General features: G+C 36.3%; 1 protein-coding gene across 3 annotated transcripts in view; it reads right to left on the reverse strand.

The window, feature by feature from the left end:
* Atg5 (autophagy related 5) overlaps positions 1–22,009 on the reverse strand; it is a 113,843-nt gene that overhangs the window by 37,683 nt on the left and 54,151 nt on the right. For all 3 annotated transcript variants that reach the window (XM_003466029.5, XM_023563452.2, XM_063253950.1), the window contains one exon: positions 2,511–2,605. In XM_003466029.5, the coding sequence (XP_003466077.1) occupies positions 2,511–2,605 (95 nt within the window). The remainder of the gene's footprint in view (positions 1–2,510; positions 2,606–22,009) is intronic.

The following is a 22,009-nucleotide window of genomic DNA, read 5'->3' on the forward strand; positions in this document are numbered from 1 at the left end:
AATGAGAGAACCATGGTCTGTAACATCTCTGGACAAATTTAACTTTTACCATTAATATCCTGTTACTTGACTATAGTCATTTCAAGTCCTGGATAAATACAAGGCTGATTAGAAAGAAAATTTTCCAACAACCTTTATAAAAATTAATCTTTAAACACATCTACCAGTTACAGATTTTCTAGATTGCTATCTGCTTATGTATTTGATAAAGGCAGACTGTTTTTTGTGATAATCGTGCTCTGACAATTTTGTAAAGTTAAATTTTATAAATGAAAATCACACCCTGTTCATAAATCAGAACTAGAATTTTTCATTTTTGTCATTCTGAACAACGGACTGACCTCTAGTTTCATTTATTAAATTCTTCATTAATGATTCCCATGTCTTAGAATAGTTTTCAGGCATAGACATGATAAAACAGGCCTTAATCAAACATGCCAGGGCCCTTTGTTTCCTCAGTGCTATTCAGGAATTCTAATAGGATTATGCAGAGTAAAATAAATATTTAAGTAAAAGTCACTCCATTTATGCTTCTTTTTCCTTGTTCTCTTTTTAAATTTACATATTAATAAATGGAGGTTTTCTGGAGTTTTCTTTAAATTTTATTACTAATTTAGAGCTTCAGTATAGTTATTTATATATAGTTATATTTTAAAAAGGGTGCTAATTAATCAAAATGTTGCATAAGTAAAAGCCACACTTCCTAAACAGCCTATCACAACCATGTAAACTTATCAAAAGTTAGCAACAGAAATACCATTAGATTATTTAACAAGAAAAAAGGAATGCAAAATCCTACCTTTGGTTATAGATAAATAGTAATTTAAAAATGCAAAATTGGGAAAGCCAGGAAACGTGAAATTTATAAAAACTAGAATTCTTAAATTTTTACATTCATTTACATTTTATAGCTCTGGAATTTTGTTGAATTTCAATAAAGAAGAACCCAAATGGAAAAGCTATAAAATAAAAAACAAAGTTGTATAGTTCAACTGTGAGTCAATAAAGTCCTCAGGCTCTTTTTCGTTCTAAGAAGAAAGTACCCACTACCCTGACACAGTAACGATTAGGCAGGAAGTTTTGCTCTAAGAGAATCCCCATCTGGCAGCCACGTTTTGTCAAGCAAATTGAGAATTTTCTACCTTCCCCCTTTCTCTCTCATTATAGAATTTTACAGAAACTATTTTGTCCACACACGCACATTTTCTTGGTCATTCTGCCCCTATCAAACTCCCTTTGCCAGAACCCTCCTGCATTATGATGCTATAGTAAGAGACATACACTGACAATTTTCTACCCGAATGAATGATAAATCACAAAGGAAGACCTCTCCTCTGAAAAGGTACACTATTACGCTGATAATAATCTCAAGATTACATAATAATAGATTTTCCATACAGGAGCTTAAAGTATCAACAATAAAGTAAATACTGTAGAGTTAAGTGCCTTCCAAGTCTGTGGTATACTTTATTCAACTAAATGCCACACATAAGATGTGCTATGAAGCAAGGATTATATACATTTTCAAACTTCTGTAAATACAGCAGAACCTTCCTGGGAAGCGAGCTGGGCTTCTACCATAGAGTTATTTTTAGGGAAAGTCTCCGAGACTCTAGGCTTTTTCTTTGCTACCAGGCTGTGTCATGCTCTCTAAGCAAACCTTGCAGGCACTGTTTTCCCCTCCTTATTTCAGCCACGCTGTTCTCTCAGCAAGTACCCAGAGTCAGCTGGCCAGGTTTCTCAACAAGTCTGAAGAAGGATGAAGACACTCCACTTCTTGAAAATACTGCCTGCAGCCTGGTGAACAAGGTGGGTGGAGGGCTGTGTGTGATGTACTTATGGCCCTGAGGGCCCAGCCAGGGGCTCCCCCATACCACCAGGGAAATGCCTTCCACTTATTTCCATGGAGTTCACTTTATAAGAAAATGAGCTTCATGAATCATGAATGATTTTACAATGTTAACAAAAATTCACAAGCTGAGTGCTTCCTCACATTTGATGACCTGATCAATAAGTAATCTTGCTTTATGCATATTTTTATTTAAAAACAGCACCATGCTCTGGGATGTATTTTGAAAAGCAAACTTTATCAGCAAAAGCCACAAAAAATAGAAATAACACATGGCATTCAGCACATTATAAACAGATGCTTGTTTACGGTATGTGAGGTAAAACATTATTTCGTTCAGTTTCAGTTGAAAAATGTGTGCATGAGGCAAATAAAAATTTTCACCACTCTGCACATCTGTGAAAGACCCAATTCTTCAAGTACTGACTAATAGGTTGCAAACAAGTGTGATACATAAATGAGTCTGCAAATTCAGAAGCTACAAGTAATGAGCAGGAACTATATGAGTTAGAAATTTCAATGAAATCTCGGACTTGATGGCCAACAAAAGCTACAGATCTGAGAAATCCTAATACTGTTAATGCAGACTTAAGAGTTTGGGACAAGAATGATTCAAAAAGTAAGATGTAAGATGGGTATTTTTCAAAACATTGCTTCCTACCTGATATATTCTAAAAGGAATATAACGAAATCCATTTTCTTCTGCAGGATATTCCATGAGTTTCCGATTGATGGCCCAAAACTGGTCAAATCTGTCTGAAATGACATAAATTACTAGTTATTAAAAGGAACACTACAATAAGACATGGAAGTTTTAAAAACCTTTTACATGTTTCTGAAAAGGCATCAACTGTACCATATTTTTTCTTTATCCTTTGAGTGGGGCGGGGCATGGAACCCAGGTTGAACCTCGGGCCTCGGGCATGCTGGATCAGCACTCTACCTCTGAGCTACATCTTCAGTCACTCCCCTTCATTTTTTGAGACTGGGTCTCATACAATTGCCCAGATAGCCTTGAACTCACAATCCTCCTGCCTCAGCCTCCTAAGTAGCTAGGATTATACAAGCATACATATTTTCTTAGTCTTATGGCTCCATAATTAACCATACGGCAAGATATAAAATTAACTTGTCTTTCATTATTTCTTTCTCTTACCTACTCAAGGAAACAATTTTTCTTATAGGAAAAATCCTCAACAGATGTATGAGTATGTATGTCATCAAGGCAAATAACACCTGGCAGGAACAGCTATCTTCACTCTCCCCACCATCCTCCTACAGTTAATCCCTAAGTGACCTAAATATTAGCCAGAACTTGTATGAACAGTCAAAATCCTCAACACTGGAATCATTAAACATCAAAGATAAAAGTACAGAAAAAGTTTTAACAGAAATGTAGACTTGGCACTTGAGAACTATCAAATGCAACTTAATCTCAGATTAATCTTCTTCAAAATGTTTTTGGGTTCAACTTTTTAAACAATGTACTAAGACAAAATATGCATACACAAATTTCATCCTGTTAAAAGTCTACAATTCAAGACAATTAAATATACTCACAGTTCAACACACTTTATATAAATGGAATCACATAGTATGTGGTCTTCTGCATTTGGGGTTTTTCCCTCACTGAGCATACTAATTTGACATTTAATCTTTGTTGAAAACTGTACTAGAACATTTGTTTTTATGACCAAATAAGAATTCCACTGATGGAATCAGCAGATTTTATCAATCAGCTAATGAACTGTTCATACTTTCTGGCTAATAAAAATAATGTTACTCATCATCAGTGCACAATTTTTGTGTGTGAATGTTTTCAGGTCTCTTGAGTTTCAACCTAGGAACGAAATTCTGTTTAACTACATGGCAAGTATGTTTTGAGATCTGCCAACACATTTTCCAAAATGACTGGACCACTTTACAGTCCTACCAGCAATGCTTGAAGGTTCCAATTTGTCCAAAATCTTGTCAATTTTTACTATCATTTTGATTATAGTGAACCTAACAGGACAGCAGTATTTCAGTATGGTTTTAATTTGCATTTCCCTGATTACTAATTCTTGTGTTTACTGGCCATCTGCATATGTGGAAAAATGTCTGCCAACTCCTTTATTCTTCTTGAATTGCAGTTCTTTATGTATTCTGGATACATGCACCTTATTTGATACATGATTACAAACATCAATCTCTGATTCTATACACTGCTTTTTAAGCAACTTTTTACCTAATCTAGAAATCTAACTTGTACAAAACTGTTTTACGCTCAAAAATTTTTATAAAATCAAATCTCCATACTAGTGCACTTATCTTAATCCATTCTACTGGCAAACTAAAAATGTTGCTTAGGCTCCGTAATAACTATACAGAAAGCAAAATGAAGTTGATTTTAATCTTATTTTTATTTTATGGTTTCTGGAGAAAGATTTTGCTAACTCAGGTCCTCTTGCTTCAGCCTCCAGAGTGCTGAGATTACAGACATGTGCCACCACACTCAGCTGAGATGATTTTACATACACCAGTACTGTGGTAGAACATGACAGGCTTCAGGCCTTTTCTACTTCCACCCTAAAAGTGCAACCTGAGAGCTGCTCAAACTATATTAGAACTGACAAGATAATTTTACAAGATGCAGTTAAAAGTTGTTACCTATTTAATTAAGAACCAGGACCAGAAGAATCTGGGTCTTCTAATTCAAAGTCCATGACTGTTTCAAAACTGTGTCTTAATAGCCAAGAGTGGTAGCACGAACCTACAATCTCAGCTGCTTGTGAGGCTGAAGCAAGAGGATCACAAGTTTCAGCCTACCCTGGACAATTTACCAAGACTCTGTTTCAAATTAAAAAAAAAAAAAAAAAAAAAAAAGGAAATAAAAAGTGATGGTAATGAGCTCAGTGATGGATCACTTTCTACAAAAAAAAAAAAAAAAAAAAAAAAAAAAGAGCAGCTCTTTTGGCACGGTCCAGTCACACACAAAACAATTACTCTTTAAACATTTTTTAAGTTTCTATCATCAGATATCAAAAAGAATGTGGCAGCTAACTCAAATGTTTCTTTTAAAAAAATAGTTCTTCATATATACTTGAAAATGTTACTCACTGCTTTGTCATTTAATCGCTAGCACCTAGCATGGTGCATGCATAGTTATACTCTTGGATCAAAGAATGAATATAGTAGAACACTAGAACACAGTGTTTCTTAAAAAAAAACTGGTTTTTAACCCGAGCCCTGTAGCTAAATAGTAAGGTGACTCGAAACAAAAACTACTGAAAATTCCAATTGAATCCACAAACAAATTCAATAAAAGATTTAGATTTTTCAATGTCTCTTCTAAAAATAATCTTATAATTATTTAAGACTTTTATTAAAATTAAACTAGTTAAAAAACATAAGCAAACTCTTAGTATAACAAAAGTTTATACAAATGCTAATAGAGAAAACAACATAGGCTAAAGCGATAGTTCTCAACCAGGGAAGACTTTGCTTCCTTGGGAAAATATGGTGATATGTAGAGATATTTTTGATTGCCAAATCTTAGTCTGTACTAGGATTTCAGGCCAGGAACACTGAGAATACTACAGCATATACACAGAATAGCTCTCCAAAACAATTATCCTGAGCCAAAATGTACGTAGTATTAAAGTAACGGGAACAATCATGAAAAAAAAAGCTCAGAAAAGTTTTTAGCAACTGCAAAAAGCAGGTGGATGAAAACAGAGCAACACTGCGGCAGCTGGTAATGTAGTGAGCTAGCACCACGCGGGCTCACTCTTCAGTGAACACTCTGCTCCATGGACAGGCGTTTTCTAAACCAGGGAAGCACATTAAGATTTCGCAGCAGTGTTAAAAACAGATTCTTCTGCAGTTCCCATACGCTGCCTGATGGAGCAGTGGCACTGGAGTAAGGACATCAGGTGGAATGCCAGCCCAGCCACGTGCTCAGACGCACCCTGGCAACCTGGGCCCTGTCTAACAGTCATGTGCGCTCTCAACACAGACTCTGGCACTCAAAAGTCTTCCTGTCTTGATGAGGGACTCGAGGCTCCAAAAGGGCTTCCAGTTTGCCATGTTCCATGCAGACCTCCACATCCTCTTTATGCCACTTAACCTTTAACCGGACAGACTACAGACTGTAGATGGGCTCAGAGATACCTTCCCAAAGAGGTCTAAATCTTTAGACTCGAAGAAGGGCCCCTGTACATCTATCTTTTATTGTCTTATTTATAATCACTCTTCTATCACAGTTTAGTAATTCTTTAAAAGAAATTTTACTCCGTTCAACTCACTGTACAGATTCTATGCCCTGACTGGCTTAAATAAAACCACGTTTAAAGGGAAGAAAGATAAAATAAAGGATCTGTATTAATTAATATTAATCTTCTCGGCCAAGGATTTAGGTCAGTGGTATAGGCACCTGTCTGGCAAGTGCAAGGTCATGAGTTCAATCCCTGGTACAAAAAAAAAAAAAAAATTAATTTTTTTCATGTTATATACCTGTATGAAACGGCATCTAAGCAATACTAAAAATGCTCTAACCAGAGGTAAATGTTATTAACAGAAAAGACACAGACATAAAATCATGGTATGAATGAGCATATATTCAAGTATCTCTCACGGCAGGTTTAGTAATATTAGTATCTCTTCCATACTTTAATCAACAGTTATGAAAAAGTGATGGGCCATCCAAGAGCTGAGCAGCAGCAAGACTGCTTAACAATGCGAAGTCCTGGTTCAATCCTCAGCACCACAATAGATAAATTAATGCAGAAGAAATGATGATTTACTATCAATCTATATCTTAATGAATCGAAAACATATTGACCTCTTTTTAATCAAGAGTTTAAGTATTGGAACTATGCTATTAATTACAAGTGAGTCATAAAATTAGTGATTTGTCTTATCAAGGACAATATCTATAAGCAACAAGCAGAATAATCTTTGGCTATTCACATTTTAAACTGCATGTACTTACAGATTTATTATGAATCTACAGTGATACACGGAGATCAATTTCAGCAATTTTCAAGTTTACATGCTTCTAACTCCAAAACACAAAAATGAACTAAGTAGAAAAAAACTAAAATTAGAAGCCACTTAGCCTTATGGGGGAAGAGGGACTTTGAGACAGAGGCTCACTCTGTAATTCCAGCTGGCGTTGAACTCATCACACAGCCTAGGTGGCTTCCAACTTTCTTTTTGGAAAGGAAAGACAAAAAATATACTTCCTGCCAAATATATGATAAACAGTTGCATTTTTAAAGATAAGGCATTTAAGAAAAACAACAAATCAAGGATCATAAAAGAGGTTATATAGAAATCACCTATTCTTTAAAAAAGAAGAAAAATAGAATTTTTCAAAAATTCTGGTAGCTACCAATTTTTCCTCATTGTCTGCTGTATTAAGCTATTATACTATTCTTACAAATTTCTAAAAATTCAGTTGGGTATATGAGTACATAAGTACCTGAGTACCTAAGTTTGATCCTCAGGCACACTGAAAATTAGTTAACTAACTTCCAATGTCTCTCCAAGACATAAAGTTGCTTACATTTGTCCCTGACATGACAAAAACAGCAGCAACGTTAAAGGCTTATCCTATTCCTTCACTTACATTTTACAAGAGCAAAGAACTGCAGGCAAAATAATTTTCAATCTTATGCTACAAGTAATGTAACTAAGATCTTCCACAGGGGACATGGGGGACATGCAAAGGTGCTCAGGGATTTCTACAGAAGTTCAATTCAGCTGGGTGGGACCCTTCTAAAGCAAACAGGAAGTGCTTTAGACTGCTCCTCATGCACACTGTACATTCCTGGTCTTTAACATCAGCAATGCCAAACACAACAGATAGAGCACCCCAAATAAATGTCACCATGACAGAATATTTAAGACAGATTCTAAGATGTTCTTTGAAAAGAAAAGCAAATGGCTAACAAATCACTACAGAAACACACTATTAATGAAATTTTAGCTCTATTACTAGCATTATTCAAATCAGTACTATAAAGACATGCAGTGTTTTAACCAGAGAGTTTCTCAAGATATGTATCAGAAAACATATTCAAATGTAGACCTATTTGAATTAATTTCTTCAAGACTACTATGTCAAACAGTTTTGTAGGCAAACAGGAGGGAAAAGCAACAAGTAGTAATCTCTGGCAGACTGTCAAAAACAGGTGTCAAATAAATGGTCTGTGTCTTCAAATTCATTTTATCTTCTGAGTCATCAGGTGGAGATGTGTATCTCACAGGGCAGTTGAGCCGAAGTAGAAACAAGGAGCATTTTCTTTCTCTAAGCTCCGATGCTCTCAAGAAAGCTATATCCATACTTACATATGAGCCAGAAAGGACCCCCAGTGGATGAGGTATACAGTGAGCTATACCTGCTGGGGAACTTCTAACTAAAGTATCCATGAAAGCGTCCAAGGCCCCTGAAATTCATTATTAACACAGAGGTAGCAGGAGTAATGGTTGGCCTCTGCATCAAGGCTGAAGAATGCCAGGACTGGTGAAGGGTAATCATTAACCCTGTACATAAATATATCCTGGCAGCAGAATTATACCCAGAGGAATTTGTGGTTGGAGAGAATGAAAAGGGCAATAAAAACTGAACTAAAGAAAAATTGTGACAAATACTATTGCTGTCTGAGAATGAACCGAGACAAGACATTAACTCCTCTGCCCTAAAAATACGAATTACAGTCTGGGAAAGTAGGCATCAAGAAGAGTGATGACAATATATCTAGAGTCCAGGTACTCCTGCGCTCACTGCTACACTTCCATGGTAAGCACCACCATTCTTCATCTCAACAGCCTAGTAGTTGCCACTGTCCTTTTATGTTTATCCTCTCCACAATGCGTCCAGAATGCTCTTTTAAAACACAAACCAATTCATTATCAGTAATAAGTACATTTTTAAACATTTGACGCCTTTTAACAATGCAGTTAGTCTAAGCATAATTTATATACAAAACCCAAACAACCCACTGTACTCTTTCATTGCCTGCCCCTGGGACAGACCACACTGTGCCAGAATGAAACGAACCCTGTAAGTAGTAAGATGTCTCTTTCACAGAAAGCAGTTTCCTAATAGCCTCTTCCCACCTTTGGAATGCAATTACTCCTACACAGTAGAATAATGGGAGGTTCTTGGGTCTCACCATTTACTAACGTTACTAATATCTGCTTACTCTCTGAACACTAGCTCCTGCTATTTTTCTTTTCTTCCCAAGAAAATACCAACGTTGTTCTTCTCTCAGTTTCAGCAACTTGGAATCTCTACTGTCTCATGCTCACTGTGATGCCTCCTTGCTGCTATTCAAGACTCACAGAAATGTCTCCTTCTCAGACTTCCTAATCCCTGCCAGACCAGCTCAGATCTTCAATCATTCCCGAGACCAGTGCTCTATTTTATTCTAAGCACTTACCACTGAAATCAATGTAATTATGTTTTATTATTTACTGTATCTTAGCTAAAACATAAACTGCACAGGAGCAAAGGGCTTTGTCTTCAGTATCTTTATCCTAAAAGTTCAAGGCACACAGAACATAGTCTTATTTGTTACTAAATAAATACCCAAATGAATATTTAGGTAAATGGTGACACAAAAAAGAGGATAATGCAAATTTTGCATGGCTAGTGGAAAATCAGAAACAAAGGAGGCACACAGTACTTGGCAACTTTGTCGTTTAATCAGCTGTATAAACTACTGAATGGGCAAAGCATTTTTAAAACTGTACTTCAGTTTCTTCATAAAGTGAAGATCATAATAGCATATTCATTAAATCACTGAAAGAAATGAAAATTAATCGATACAAAGCACTACATTAACAGTTTTGTTATTACCATTACATCTGGGCTACTTCAGATTCAACAAGAGAAGACTGAGCCTCAAGATTATACGACAAGCTAAGGGCAATGTGGGACCAGGATGGAAAAGTGGTTCTGCCCAAACCAATCATGGAGGACTGCTAGCATATTTGGCCTAACTCAAGAACCAAAACCATCAAGTTAAACTTGACGTCACCTACCGGAGCTACACAAGTGAACAGTCTTTGCTAGCAATGGGAGGAAGAGTTAAAAGCCGTAACACACCTGTCTACAATATTTTTTAACACTAGAAGCTCTCAAGGTCCTCCTTTGTCCTCCAACTCTTATAGGGTCTACCTTCTCATTCTTTGGGTACAAATCAGTTGCCATTTACTTTCTATCAATTTCAACTTCATTTTTCTCCAGTCTATATCATGAAATAGTGTAGGGACAGGGAATACTGGTACAGGCACATTTGAGGTCTCCAGTTTGGGCAAAGCTAGTTTAAGCTCCACCTCTACTATCTTAACATCAGATAACTTGTTCCTCCCTGCCCCTTCTATTTCCTAACATATCCTACAATGTAAGAGGAGGGCTATGAATGCAATTCAGTGCTACAGCACTTATCTATTGTAGGCAAGGCTCTGGGTTTGGTCCCTAGGGCCACACACACACATCCAGAAAAAAAATAAACAAGCAAGGCACGGTGGTGTGCACCTGTAATCCTGGCTCCCTCTGAGGCTGAGGGAGAAGGGTTGGACGTAAAAGCCTAGCGCGGGACAACTTAGTGACTTAGTGTGAGACTGAAAATAAAAAGCCTGATAATGTAGCTCAATGCAAAGGCCCTGTGTTCAATTCCCAGTACTGCCCCCCAAAAGGGCAATTTTTATTATAAATAATAGTTATTGTATATATAATGAGAATGAATAATCATGACGCAGGAGGAAAAAGATTTTCTTGCTAATCTGAGAAAATAAAAGTTACAACTCATACTTTATTGCAGCACAGGTTTATAAATGAAGTTAATAAAAACTACTATCTATGAAAACTGTAAATAATTTTAAACTATTGCTAGAAAGTCAAAATTAATCTTCTCAAAATTTTAACAGTAGGGGGTGGGGATTTAGCTCAGCGGCACAGGCGCCTTGCCTTGCAAGTGTGTGGTCATGAGTTAGATCCCCGGGGTACCGATAAAAAAGAAAAAGACCCCCCCCAAAAAATTTTTAACAGTAAATACTAAATTCTAGTTTCATATCAGCCAAAACCACAACTGTAAATTATGATTACCTTTACTACTTGTATTCCACAAGTCAATCCTAGTAGCAGTCATTATCTCAAAGTGAGCAAAACTCAGTCATGGCATTCTAACCAATTAATAAGTTTATTTCATTTTATTTAAAAATTGGGGAACAGAAAAGATTCAAGTCAAAATTTTTATAATGTAAAAAAAATTTACTCTGTTGTTCTATGAGCCCAAGTTAAAAACTTTTTAAACGACAATCACACTCACGTCTTTCCTTAATTCATAAAGCAATCTTTTAAAGTATCTTGATTGCCAAAAAGATATTTACAGAGCTGGCACACTGTAGTAATCCAGAGCTAATTAATTAAATGTATTCCTATTTAAATTATTTATAGACCTACAACTGGTAATCTACTGTCTTATTTTTTAGAACTACTGTAAACTGAAAAAAAATGTTTTTTGTTTTAGCCTAGTTTATCGTTTTCTGAGGTTCAGAGGGCCAGAAATAAGTTGAACAGGTAATTAAGTTCATTTTTACTTCAGACAACACCATAGAGTCCTAAGACAAAAACAAAAATCTTATTTAATATCTGCAATACCTATGAGAAAAAGCCCATTGTGGTTACAACAATCTTTGTGAAGTCTGTATTGTGAATATTCTCTCTTTACTCCAATATAAGTATCATTTATGCTTCCAGTGAGAATAGGTAAATTAGAAACCATTATTGATGATCACCTCTGACAAGGGTTTTCAAGTATGATGTCATCAGTGGTCACTGGGCATGAAAATATATAATGCAACATTTCTCAACTCACAGCTGCTAAACTAGGATTAACTGACGACTTTTAAAAATATAAATGTACAGGACCTTTACCAGTTATCGTATCTGATTCCTGGAATATACTTTTGAGAGTTCCCCCAGATAACTCTAATAATATGTAGCCAGATTTACCAATCTGCAGATGTAATGGAAAATACATTCACTTTAGAACCAGAGGTCTAAGGTTTGTATTCCTGGTCCCACTCCTTAGTTGACCTCATTTCCTCATTTACAAAGTTGATAGTATTTATCTCATTCCTGCAGCAAATCAGAGGATACTGCACGTAAAACTATCCAGCAATATAAACAGAGCTAGCTGAGGTACTGATGTGTAATCTTTAAAGCCAAGTAACAACTGTTACCTTGCCTGAGTCTGCCTTTAAAAGGTTGAGCCCAGCCAGATGGCAGAACCAACAACTCCAAGACTATCAACTGAGTTGAGTCTCAAGACAAAAGGCTATGACCACCCAGGGCAAAAAAAGTTTGCATATCAAAACCAAAGCACCAGGACCAGGGGACACAGCTCAGTGGCACAGTGCCTGCCTGGCAAGTGCAAGGTAGGGAGTGTGATCCCCGGCACCAGAAAGAAAAATGAAAAAAAAACCTGAATGCACATTAGGTGCTACCTCAGTTGTGGTATGAAGATATGCTTTTCTGTACATCCTTCTCCCTGTGTACTGCAGAGGCGTTTTCTGGCCTCTTAGCTAGCTCAGCTCATAGTACTCACATTAATTCTCACTGTCACTCATCCTGAAGCCACTTATCCTTCCTGCCATTCTTACCATTACTTATCCTTAAGCCTCTCCCTGCTTCACAAATTAATAAACTCTGCATTAGGCCCTAGGTCGAGGCCTTCATTCCGTAAACTCTGATCTGGACCAGACTCAGGACGCCTCGGCTGCCCGTAACTGTGAACAGGTCTTAGTGTCTTTATTCTTGCCGTGTGTTGCACTGGATGAGGTGATGGACTGGAATTAACTTGCCAAAATTCCAGTAACATTTCCATGGGATTACAAATATAAACTTCCAAGGCCACAATGACAGAAAAAGATGAACAAACCTGTTTATTCTGCACACTTTTTTAACTGAATCTTTAATCTCACATTTCCAATTTTTGGAAAATCTTCTTTCAGTGCTAATTAAAATTCTAGTATAGTTTAATAAGACTTAAAAGTGATTTCACCTAAAAGGATTTTTTAACATTGTAATTTCCTCTATAAAGAAAGAAAAGTACGTAATATGCAGCAAATAACTATCACTGATTTCTTTGCTAATGATAATTGATCATTATCAAATGATTAATGGTATTTGGGAAAAATTATTAACAAGCAGAGTTTTGACAGTCAGAATTTATTATTACCACAGTCTAAGAACTGGCCTACAAAAGTAGAGACAGAATTATAAGCAGAATGTCCAAGAGGTGAGGATAGGGGCCTGAAACTATTAAATTATTAATACAAGTGGGTTTTTGTTTAAAGGTATATGGTGTCAGGGGGACAGATAACACATTAAACCAGTATTAATACTGCTTACAGAGCTAGATTATGCATCTCACCATTCAGATCCTAGAAATATAATAAAAGTATAGGATAGATGCTGGGTAAATTTAAGTCAAAGATAAGAGACAGAAAAGAAGTACTGTTTAAAACTGCACAAACAGCCAGCATGGTGCCACAGACAGGCAATTCCAACCCTGGGAAAATAAGGCAGGCCAATCTGGAGAGACAGTGACTTCAAGGTCAGGCTGAGCCCCATCTCAAAATAAACAAAGAAATAAATAAAAAAGATATGCAAAACTTGATCATGTGAGCTGGAAAAGCAGGAAAAGCAAGCAAAATGAAAATATGTAGAAAATACATTACTTCAAAAATGTAAACAGTAGTGAGCCAGGTCTGTATCTTAATGGTAGAGCATTTGCTACCATGTACCACCCTGTGGGTTGAATCCCTATCACCACAGAAAGATAACTAAATAAATAAAGGAAGCAGTATTGATCTTGCTACAAAGATAGTGCACTGCTGATTCAACTGTCATTTATCAGTCACTTTGGCAAACATGCAACTGCCATCCAGAAAAAAATATGCTTTAATTTACAACAATAAATTTATATGGGTAAGTTTATATGCAAGAGTTGTTTAATTTGCTTATATGCCAATTTCTTTGGTTTAAAAAAACTATGGCTCCAAATTCAACCCCATGAATCATTATAACTGTACTACAGTTCAAGTGATGAGCTGCTAAAATAGATGAGAAACTCCATTAAATGAAATGGCTCAGAATTTGAACTTGGAAATACATTTTGTACAGCTGCTGTGACAACAGGAATTATTATATACTGTAATGTGGTGAGCACAAAACTTAGAATGAGTTCAGTGGAATCAGTAAGTGGTCACTGGTATTCTAAAAGATAACAGTCTACATTGTAAGAGAAAAGTGGGCCGGGGATTTAGCTCAGCAGTTCAAGTGCGTAAGCACAAGGTCATGAGTTTGATCCCCAGTACAAAAAAAAGAAGAAGAAAAAAAAAAAGGCAACGAGAAGCAAATGAACAAAACAAAAAAGAATTAGGACAGTAAATACATCTAGAATTTTTTGTTCTGAGTGAAAATTTGTAAAATTCTTTAAAAATTTCAAAACAAAAAGTGTGTTAAACTATATACCCTTGTGCAAATGTATAAAGTAATTCTGTTATAAGAAAGGGGGCTCATGTTGTGAATTCAAGTAATAATGACAAGTCATGAATCTGAAACAAAGAATCGTGAGCCAAAAGACATTTGCTGACAGCCATGATATTTGCATCAGGTACTGTGGAAGGGTCCTGTGCACTGTGGAGCTTGGATACCAGGCCCGTCATAGGTTCTGCACTACAGTCACAGTGGACGATGAGCAGAGTCAGCCAGACTAGCCATTATTAATCGGAAAGATTCTGTCTCTATTTAATGATCTGGGGATGTAAACCAGTAACTTAAAAACAGAATGCCAGTTCAAAAACTTCAAGCTTCCACAGTCTCAGCTTCAGGTGAAAAAGGCAGTGCTTGGTCCCAAAATGGCCAAGAGTACCGACTCATCTTCTCCAGGACAATTTCAAGCCAGTGAACCAGTCAGTCTACTGCATCCACCAACAGACCCAGGGAGGAGGCCACCAAGAGGTCCTAATCCAAGAATCTGGACTGCATCAGACTCCCCAAGAATGCCTACAACTTGATAGAAAGAGGTACTGAGTCACAGTTAGCTTCAGTATTGTGGTACAGGGATCTGAAGAGTTACTGGGTGTGAGCACTCAGACTCTGGCAAAGAAGCTACTTTGGAATAACACAAATTTTCACTGGAATCTGTGTTCCCATCAGACATCTTACAGGTTTATGTTTCTTGATTTATTTAGCAATGTGGGGCTATGTTATGTTCTTTTATAGTTTTCTGTGTTAAATATTAGGTTATTTGTTCTTTTGTTTTGATTTAATAGGTGCTCAGGTTTTCCCCCTCTTCTCACCTTCCTTATGTAGTTTCTGTCCCTGAAATCCCTAAGACAGTATTATTAACGTATTTCTTTATTCTTTTTCAAAAATAAACCCCTCCTCCCAGTTTGTTTTTTTTTTTTTTTTTTGTCTTTTTTCTTTTTATCAGTACCGGGGATTGAACTCACGACTGCCTGCTTGGAAGGCAGGCGCTTATGCCGCTGAGCTAAATCCCCAGTCCCCCCTCCCCCCAAGTTTTTTAATTCCCTATAGATAGTTCCCTCACATCAATCTCTCTAGTAAATTATTGCTCAATCCTCCCCATCCTAAGCCTTTGGCTCTTCTGTATCTTACCTCACTTACAGTCCTTCCTATCCCCTGGTTCTGACAACCACATAGCTTACCTCAATTACAAAGTAAATCCCTTTTCTTCCGTAACTCTCCTTTGACCCCACAAAATACTGACTGGAAACTCTCAATACTAACCCTCTGACCCAACTAAAGGTATTCCAATTAAATCAGATCCCACATCAACCTGTTCTTATTTACCTCCTTCAAACCTCCCTGAGTGTCTAATACTCCTCATCCAACCACCTCCCATTCTACTCCCCCCATTTAGCCTAATTGCAAAACAACCACAAGTAATAAACTGGCATAGTGTATATAAAGAATTGACAAAGGGGGAAATGTAATTGCATATAGAAGCACTCACTGCATGACTGAATCTGTGGATATTGTTTAATCAAAAGTAATTCTTTCAGCAAAAATAGAGAAAGAGTCAAAATCACTTACATAATAGAAGGAGTAAATACCAGTATTGGACATACAAAGCTGAAAATTGTTCATGGGGAGGCAACATCCTGCTAAAAATCTCCATATAAACCAAAAACTCTCACTTTTCTAGTACCTAACTTGCAGTAACCCTTCCCAAAAGGAGAAATAAAAGAGAGGGCCATATTTACTTTTTCACAAAAAGATTCAATAAAAACACATAAACACTAATACTCAGAGGACAGTGAGGAAGCAAGCAGGTAGAACCCTCTGAAAACCACGCTTCTCCCAGCTCTCCCAGGCAGGCCAAGGGGGGTGAAAGGGAAAGGGGTACAAATACCAGGTAGCAGAAATCTATGAAAAGTTCATAGAAGTGAGGAAGAAAATGAGTTCAAGAGAAAATGAAATAAAACTTCACAGTAATCTCAATATGCCCATGGTGAATTTTGGGAAAATAGGTAAAAGATTGAATGAGCAAAAAAGCATTCAAATTTTGAATGACAGAGTCAACAAGGATATGGCATTCTCCAAAAGACATCAGACTGAAATAGTTGAACTAATAAACTTCATAGAATTCATCACTACAGAAATGACCAATGTGAAGATATAATATAATGTGAAGACCAAATATATGGTATTAAGGATAGAATGAATTACAATAAAAAGTTCAAGGAAGCCAAAAAGGAAATAAAAGAACAAGAGAAGACTATCCAGCAGCTACTAGGTGATAGTAAGATCAATCTAATGCTAATCAGAATTAGACAAAAACTAAAAGATAGCACAAATGGATTCACTAATATACTTACAGAAATCACTGAAATTTCCCAAATATAAGAGTTTAAAATACAAGTAAGCAACATTTACACAATATCAAACAGTTACAATGAAAAAAGCTCACCAAGGCATATCCTTATTAAATTCCTATATATCTAGAAACAAAACACAACAAAACATAATTTTCAAAGCAGTCAGAGAAAAACAGAAAGCCATATATAAAAGTAAGCCAGTTAGAATCATGGCAGATTCCCAGCACAAACCTTGGGGGCCAGAAGAGCTTGAAGTGAAGTATTTCAAACCCTAATAGCAAATAACTTTCAACTCAGAAGCTATCTTTCAAAATAGAGAAATAAGGTATTTCCATGAAAAAGGTCAGTTTAGAAGACTAAATCAGCTCTAGAGAAAACACTTAAAAATATTCCCCACAGAAACAACAAATCATACAGCTAAAAACAGAGGAAACTAGGGAGGTTAATGAATAAACAACAACAACAAAAAGAAATCAAGAAAAAAAAAAAGAATACAACAAAGAAAGAAGGCAACAATAGTAAACAACTAACACATATCACTAGTATCTTTCAATGTTAACAGTCTGAACTGTCTAAAAGCAGAATCCAACTTACTAAAAAGCAGAATTCAACAATATGCTACATTCACAACACTTATCTAATCCAAAAACATATTCATATATTAAAAACTTAAGAGAACGGAAAGCAACATTTCATGCACCAAAGTACTGAAAACAAGCAGAAGAAACTCTAGTATCGCATGCAGTAAACTCCAAGCTAAAGCTGATTAGAACACACAAAGATTACTACATATAATAGTGAAGGGAAAAATCCGAAAACAATGCTGGTAAACATACATGTACTAAACACTGGAACATCTATCTCTGTAAGAAAAAAACTGCTGCACTTTTAAAAATCAAATAAACACTAGCACAATCGTAACAGCAGGTTTTAACACCCTCCTTTTGCAAAGAGAGCAGCTAAACAAAAAATTAATGAAGAAATTTCAGAACTGAACTACACCCGTAAGCATACGGATTTAATGGCTATATATAGTGTTCCAACCCTTCTGAGATACAGTATGCATTCTTTTCAGCAGCACATAGTGACTTTTCCCAAAACAGTTCAAACACTAGTCCACAAAGCCAGCAAAAGTAAATATAAAAGAATATAAATTACCCCATGCACACTATCAGACACTGAGCAACGAAAACAGAAATCAACGACACAAGAAATTTCAGAGAAGGCTCCTGGATAATTAATAATATATTGCTAAACAGCCAATGGGGCACAGAAAAAAAAAAAAAAGAATCAAAGAAGAAACTTAAAAGGTTCTGGAAGTTAATGATAATGAACATACAACTCGTGAGAACTCCTGGGACATGATAAAAAGAAGTTCTGCAAGGAAAATTCTTATCAATTAATGCTCACATAAGAAAAACAAAGCAAACTCAAAAAGACAACCTTATGAGAAATCTTAAAATACTTTGAGCTACTGCAACAAACTGGCTCCAAACAAATTAAGGACTGAAAATATAAAGAGAGAAATCAATGAATTTAACTTTTTTTTTTTTTTTTTGGTCTTTTTCTTTTTTACTGGTACCAGGGATCAAACTCACAACCACACACTTGCAAGGCAGGTGCTTATGCTGCTGAGCTAAATCCCCAGCCCCAATGAATTTATCTTTTAAAAAACCATTAAAAATTAACAAACTAAAGATGTGGTTCCATAAAAAAATAGATAACCCCATCACCAAACTCAAAGAGAAAGAGAGAAAAAACATATTGATGTAATTAGAAACAAAAAAAGGTGAAATCACAACAGAAATTGCGGAAATCCAGAAGGTAGTAACTACTTTAAAGAATTATACTCCAAACAAATTAGCAAATTTTGAAGAAATGGACAGATTCATAGATATATACAAACTACTAAAACTAAATCAAGAAAACATAAAAATGTTTAATAATTCTACAAAAAAACATAGTGAAAATGATACAGTAATAAAGAATCTACCAAATAAGCCCAGGAGTTGATGAGTTCATCATTGAATTCTACAAAACCTTTAAGGATGTTACATCAGCAATATTTCTCAAGCTCTTCAAAGAAACTGAAAGGGACAGAGTGCACCCAAACTCATTTACAGAAATCAGTATCACCCTGACCTCAAAGTAAGATGAAGACCCAGCAAGAAAACTACAGGCCAATCTCCTTTTAATGAACATAGATGCAAAAATTTTCAACAACAAAAAAAAAAAACAAAAGAAAAACAAAAACAAAGATGCCCACTATCGCTTCTTCTACTCAAAACACTTGAAAAATTAGCCAGAGCAATTAGAAGACACAAAGAAATAAAAGGGATACATTCTGTATATGGAAGGAAGAACTTACCATTATTCACAGATGACATAACACTCTACATACATAACCCAAAGAACACCAAAAAGCTGTTAAAATTAGTAACCATGTTCCCCAAGGCAGGAGGATACAAGATCAACACACAAAAATCATTAGCATTTGTATATACCAACAATGAACAAGATGAAAAGTTTAAACATAATTCCATTCATAGTAGCTTCAAAAAAAAAATAGGAATTAATCTAACCAAGGATGAAAGACATCTAACAAAGAGGACATCCTTGTTGTGTTCCTGATTTTACAAGAATTAGTTTTTCTCCATTTAGTATGATGCTGGCTATTAGTTTGTCATATGTATCTTTTAACATTATTCAAGTATGGTGCTTCTGTACCTGTTTTATTCAGGCTTTTTTTTTTTTTTTTTTAAATCATGAAGGGGTATTTTGAAAGCCCTTTCTGTATCCATTGGTATGATTATATATTTTGGATTTTTGGTTTTGGTTTTGGTTTCTTCGGTGTTTTTTTTTAAGACAGAGTCTCTATGTAACACAGGCTGGCCTTGAACTCATGTCAACTTTCCTACCTCAGCTTCCCAATGGTGAGATTACAGGTGTGTGTCACTACACCCAGTGATCATTTGTTTTCCACCTTTCTTCTGTTTATAAGTTCTGTTTCACTTATTGACTTACCTATGTTGAACCATTTGGTTGAAACCTACTTGATCATAATGTATGATCTTTTTGGTAATGTTCTGTATTCTGTTTGCTAACATCTTGTTGAGAATTTTTACATCTATGTTGCATGAGAAGTTGATTCCTTAGTTGATAAACATACTCTCTACAACTGGGATAAATTCAGGGTGCTGGATTCAGAAGAGTAAGTCCTATGTTTCCTAAATTAGGATAAAACAGTAAACTGCCAAAGAGAGGAACAACAAAGATGAAGAAGTTAGAAAGAGAGAAAAAAGGAAAAAGAGGTATAAAGGCAAACATAAAGGCAATCATATCAGACTCTGATGAAGATAAGGAGAGGAAGAAAAGAAGCTGTGAAGAGCTGCCATCACCTTACCCACTTCTCTTGTAGAGAAAGACAGAGAGTCGCATCAAGATTTTCCTCATGATCAGTCTTCTAAGGTTACTATTCCTCCTCATGAATGGGGAATAGCATCGATGGAGATGGCTAACCAAGTTCAGCAACTCTTTACTGGCTAACATGTGTGGCAATACAGTACATGGGATCACGCAGAAGTACGGCTTCCGACAGACCAAGATCTAGGGGAGCAGGGACTGAGCATCACACTGTTTGTGCAGAAGGCCGGCAATCAGGGTGGCAGGATCGCTGTGGGTGATGTTATGGAAAATGATGAGTCCCAGGATACTTCAAAGAAGTCAAATTCAAATCTATTATCTGAAACATTTGAGAGTACTACTAAAGTAAATAAAGCGGTCTACTGAGGAACAAGATCAGTGAAAAAGCTGACAACAATTTAAAACAATTTAAAAGCTGAAAACAAGAAGGATGTAAATAATATGGCAAAGCTGGGAAAATTCATGACATCTGAAATTCCAGGTACAAGTATTCATTGTGTCTGAAGAGGGACACTTTATGATGCACTGTAATAATTTCCCTCTTCAGCAGATAGAGGGAAATTACGACAGGTGTACTATGGACAATATCCAAAAAAGAAAGCCTATGTTACCTACACTTTTAAAAGATAGGAACAGAATTATATTCTCTCAAAGTATCTAGCACATTCCCACTCAGTGCCTTTGAACTTGATGCTCTCTCTACTGTGACTCTTTTAACCCCACATAAATGCATGTTCTTCAACTGTTTCAAGGCTTCCGTTAATGTCAATCAGTGAAGACTTCTCTGATCACCCTGCTTAAAACAACAATGGCCTGTCTCATAGGTCTTTCTCATCTTTCCCCACGCATCCACTCACTGCATTTGTCATCAAGTCATAATATATTTGGTAAGTGCATATCTGCCTCCCCACATTAGAATTAAGTCCACAAAGGTGAAAAGCCCCATGTTTTGGTCACTGCTCTATCTGGTACCTGAAGTTTAAATCATACAGTAGACAATAACCTCTCTCAACAAGTTAACACTAAAATAACAGATAAAAGATGAACCCAGTCACAGCTCAAGTCACCTGAGAGAAGAGTAGCAAGACGGCCAACACTGAGCATGAGACTTGCAGAAAGAAGGAAAATAAAATGAACTTCATAGACTATGTCTTACGGTGAAAGACAACACAGAGAATACTACTGGGGAAGACCAGCAAACGACAAAAAGAGTAAAAACATACGGCTAACGGGAAAGTACCGCCTCCATAAGGCTGCAGGTAACGAAATGCACTGTGCCCTGGTGGACGTGGGTCTGTACATTATGCAAACCTTCGGATAAACTGGGATTACTTTTTTACCTTCTCTCATCTTTCCCCTCTCCACCTCCCCCCCCAATCCATTCTCCCTTGTTCCCTTCCCATTTGAACATTTTCCTCCTATTTCACAACATTAAAAATTTTGATCCTTATTTACACTTTCAGTTTCTCACACCAGAAAAGCTATGTAGTATTTAAACGTGTCTGTGATCTGTTTCACTTATGGGTATGTTCTCAAGGTGCGGCTATTTACCTAGAAATGTCTCAAGATTATCCTTTCTTAAGGCAGAGTATTACTTCACTTTATTAAAAAAAAAAAAAAAGCAACACATCTTTATTGACTGATGGACATTTGGGCTGTTTCCACAATTAAGCTACTACGAACTGAGCCGCTAGAAACATGCCACTGTGAATATACCACTGTGGTATGATTTTTTTTATTCTTTGAAGAAGATACCAAGGAGAACAGCTGAGTCCAATGGACCCTCCAGTTTAGTTTTTTGGGAGAATCTATATACTGATTTTCACACTGGTT

The sequence above is a fragment of the Cavia porcellus genome, unplaced genomic scaffold, assembly GCF_034190915.1.
Source record: "Cavia porcellus strain 051 isolate PalLab524CR breed Dunkin Hartley unplaced genomic scaffold, mCavPor4.1 scaffold_7, whole genome shotgun sequence".
NCBI classification, from domain to species: Eukaryota; Metazoa; Chordata; class Mammalia; order Rodentia; family Caviidae; genus Cavia; species Cavia porcellus.